General features: G+C 63.2%; 1 protein-coding gene across 1 annotated transcript; it reads left to right on the top strand.

Annotated features, from left to right (window-relative positions):
• Positions 1–6: 6 nt before the first annotated feature.
• LOC107135263 (transforming growth factor beta-1 proprotein-like) lies at positions 7–2,079 on the top strand. Its single transcript, XM_015477161.2, has one exon. The coding sequence runs from the start codon at positions 478–480 to the stop codon at positions 1,054–1,056; it is 579 nt and encodes a 192-aa protein (XP_015332647.1). The 5' UTR covers positions 7–477; the 3' UTR covers positions 1,057–2,079.
• Positions 2,080–2,085: the final 6 nt, after the last annotated feature.

Raw genomic sequence — 2,085 nt, forward strand, 5'->3', positions numbered from 1 at the left:
GGACGCTCGCTCCCTCCCTGGCCCCCTACACAGCGTCCCCCCGGCTCCCCCATACCGGACCAGCTCTCAGGAGCCGCAAACCCCGCCTCCCGCGAAGACTTCACCCCAGACCTGGGGCGCACCCCCCTGCACGCCGCCCTTACCCAGCCTGTCTCCCGAGCCACCGCGCATCCTAGGACCCTCTCTCCTCCCGGGGACGGATCTCTCTCAGACCTGCCACAGCTCTCCCATTCAAGACCACCCACCTTCTGGTACCAGATCTCGCCCATCTCGATCTTCTCCCTGGGATATTGAGACAACCCGTGTCAGAGCCTCCCCGAGACCTGTGCTTCATTCTTCCGGAGGCCTTCAATTTCCTTCCCCCGAGGCCCTTATACCTTTCTCCGGGAGACCCCCAGACCCTACAGGGGCGGGGCCCCCCATCCCATCTCTGCCCTATTCGCGCTCTCGGCAGGGCCGGGGGGCGCCGCCTCCCCCATGCCGCCCTCCGGGCTGCGGCTCCTGCCGCTGCTGCTACCGCTGCTATGGCTACTAGTGCTGACGCCCGGCCGGCCAGTCGCGGGACTATCCACCTGCAAGACCATCGATATGGAGCTGGTGAAGCGGAAGCGCATCGAGGCCATCCGTGGCCAGATTCTGTCCAAGCTACGGCTCGCCAGCCCCCCGAGCCAGGGGGAGGTGCCACCCGGCCCGCTGCCCGAGGCCGTGCTCGCCTTGTACAACAGCACCCGCGACCGGGTGGCGGGGGAGAGCGCCGAGCCGGAGCCCGAGCCCGAGGCGGACTACTACGCCAAGGAGGTCACCCGCGTGCTAATGGTGGAAAGCACCAACAGTGAGCTCGGAGGGGTGGGGGAGCCGGGACGGGGCCCCCAGGGGGCGCCGGAGTGCAGGGGTCACGGGGAGGAAATTACTGGCAGAGGAAACTGGCTGGAGGAAGGGGACCCCCGGGGTCGCCAAGATTGTGTGTGTGTTGTCCCGTTCCAAGTAGGATGCCGGAGAGCTGCCTCCCTCCCCACTCCTCCAAGGTTTCTGGTCTTGGAGAGAAGGGGAGAGTGAACGAAGTAGACCACTTCCAGAGGGCGACAGGAGTATGTGGGAACCTGGGGGAGAGCCCCCTAGAGAGAAAGAAGCAATTGAGAGATTAAAAAAAGTGCTTCCTCTCCGGGGTGTGCTGGAATACGGGGGTAGTGGGATTCCCTTTGCACAGAGGATAGCCCGGTTGGGGAGAAACGAAGACCCCAGCATTTGGGAAAGGAGAGGCAGTGGGAAAGCTGCCCTAAAAGCTCTGGGGTCGTTGCGACAGTAAGATTCAAGGCTAGAAAAGTAGGTGTGGAGAACCCCAGAAGTGCCAGAAAAGCGTAGAATAGACTCTCTTTCAGAGGTCGCCAGGAACACGCGGGATTGTGGGAGATCGTGGAGAGAAGTGACCTGGGTTGAGTGTGATAGATGAGGGACGAAAGGGATGCATAGGCGTTGGGAGAAGGAGGCCAGCAGGAGAGCGGGCCGGGGATGCATGGGGAGAAGCCTGGGGTGTTTCGGAAAGGGACAAGAGCCCTAGTGCCGAGCCCAGCAGGGGAAGTGAAATCAGTCACGGGAAGGGGGTCAGAGGAACTCCGATCATGGGAAGGGGGTTACAAAGAGGGGACACAGGCATGGGAAAGCTGTAACCCACGAGGCGGGCAGAGCAGTTATATGGTGCCATACCATGCTGAGAGCAGCGAATCCCCTCGCTGCGGCAGGGAAAGCAGTAGATTGAGTGAGAAACTGAACCCCTGGGGTAAGTGTGATAAGAGGCGACAGCACTAGAGACCGAGGTGAGAAAATCGAGTTGGTAGGGGTGAGAAAGCCCCACGTGGGTGCCACGCGCGGGGGGAGGAGCCTGCGCTTCCAGGAGTCAGGAGGACCTCGCAGGGCTGAACATTGGCAGCCTGGCCCCCAAAGCCCCAGTTCCTCTTTGGGAGGCTGGGGAAACCCCAGCGTCCGGCCGCCTCGCTCTCCTCCCTTCCCTTTCCTTCCCGTGCCCCGGGGGCGGGGGCGGGGATCGCGCGCAGAGCCCGGGGCGAGACGGGGCAGGTCTGGTCCCCG

The sequence above is a fragment of the Marmota marmota genome, unplaced genomic scaffold (genome assembly GCF_001458135.2).
Source record: "Marmota marmota marmota unplaced genomic scaffold, marMar, whole genome shotgun sequence".
NCBI classification, from domain to species: Eukaryota; Metazoa; Chordata; class Mammalia; order Rodentia; family Sciuridae; genus Marmota; species Marmota marmota.

Excerpts from the sequence above, each read along its gene's own strand:
- LOC107135263 (XM_015477161.2), top strand. The coding sequence starts at position 478 with ATGCCGCCCTCCGGGCTGCGGCTCCTGCCGCTGCTGCTACCGCTGCTA.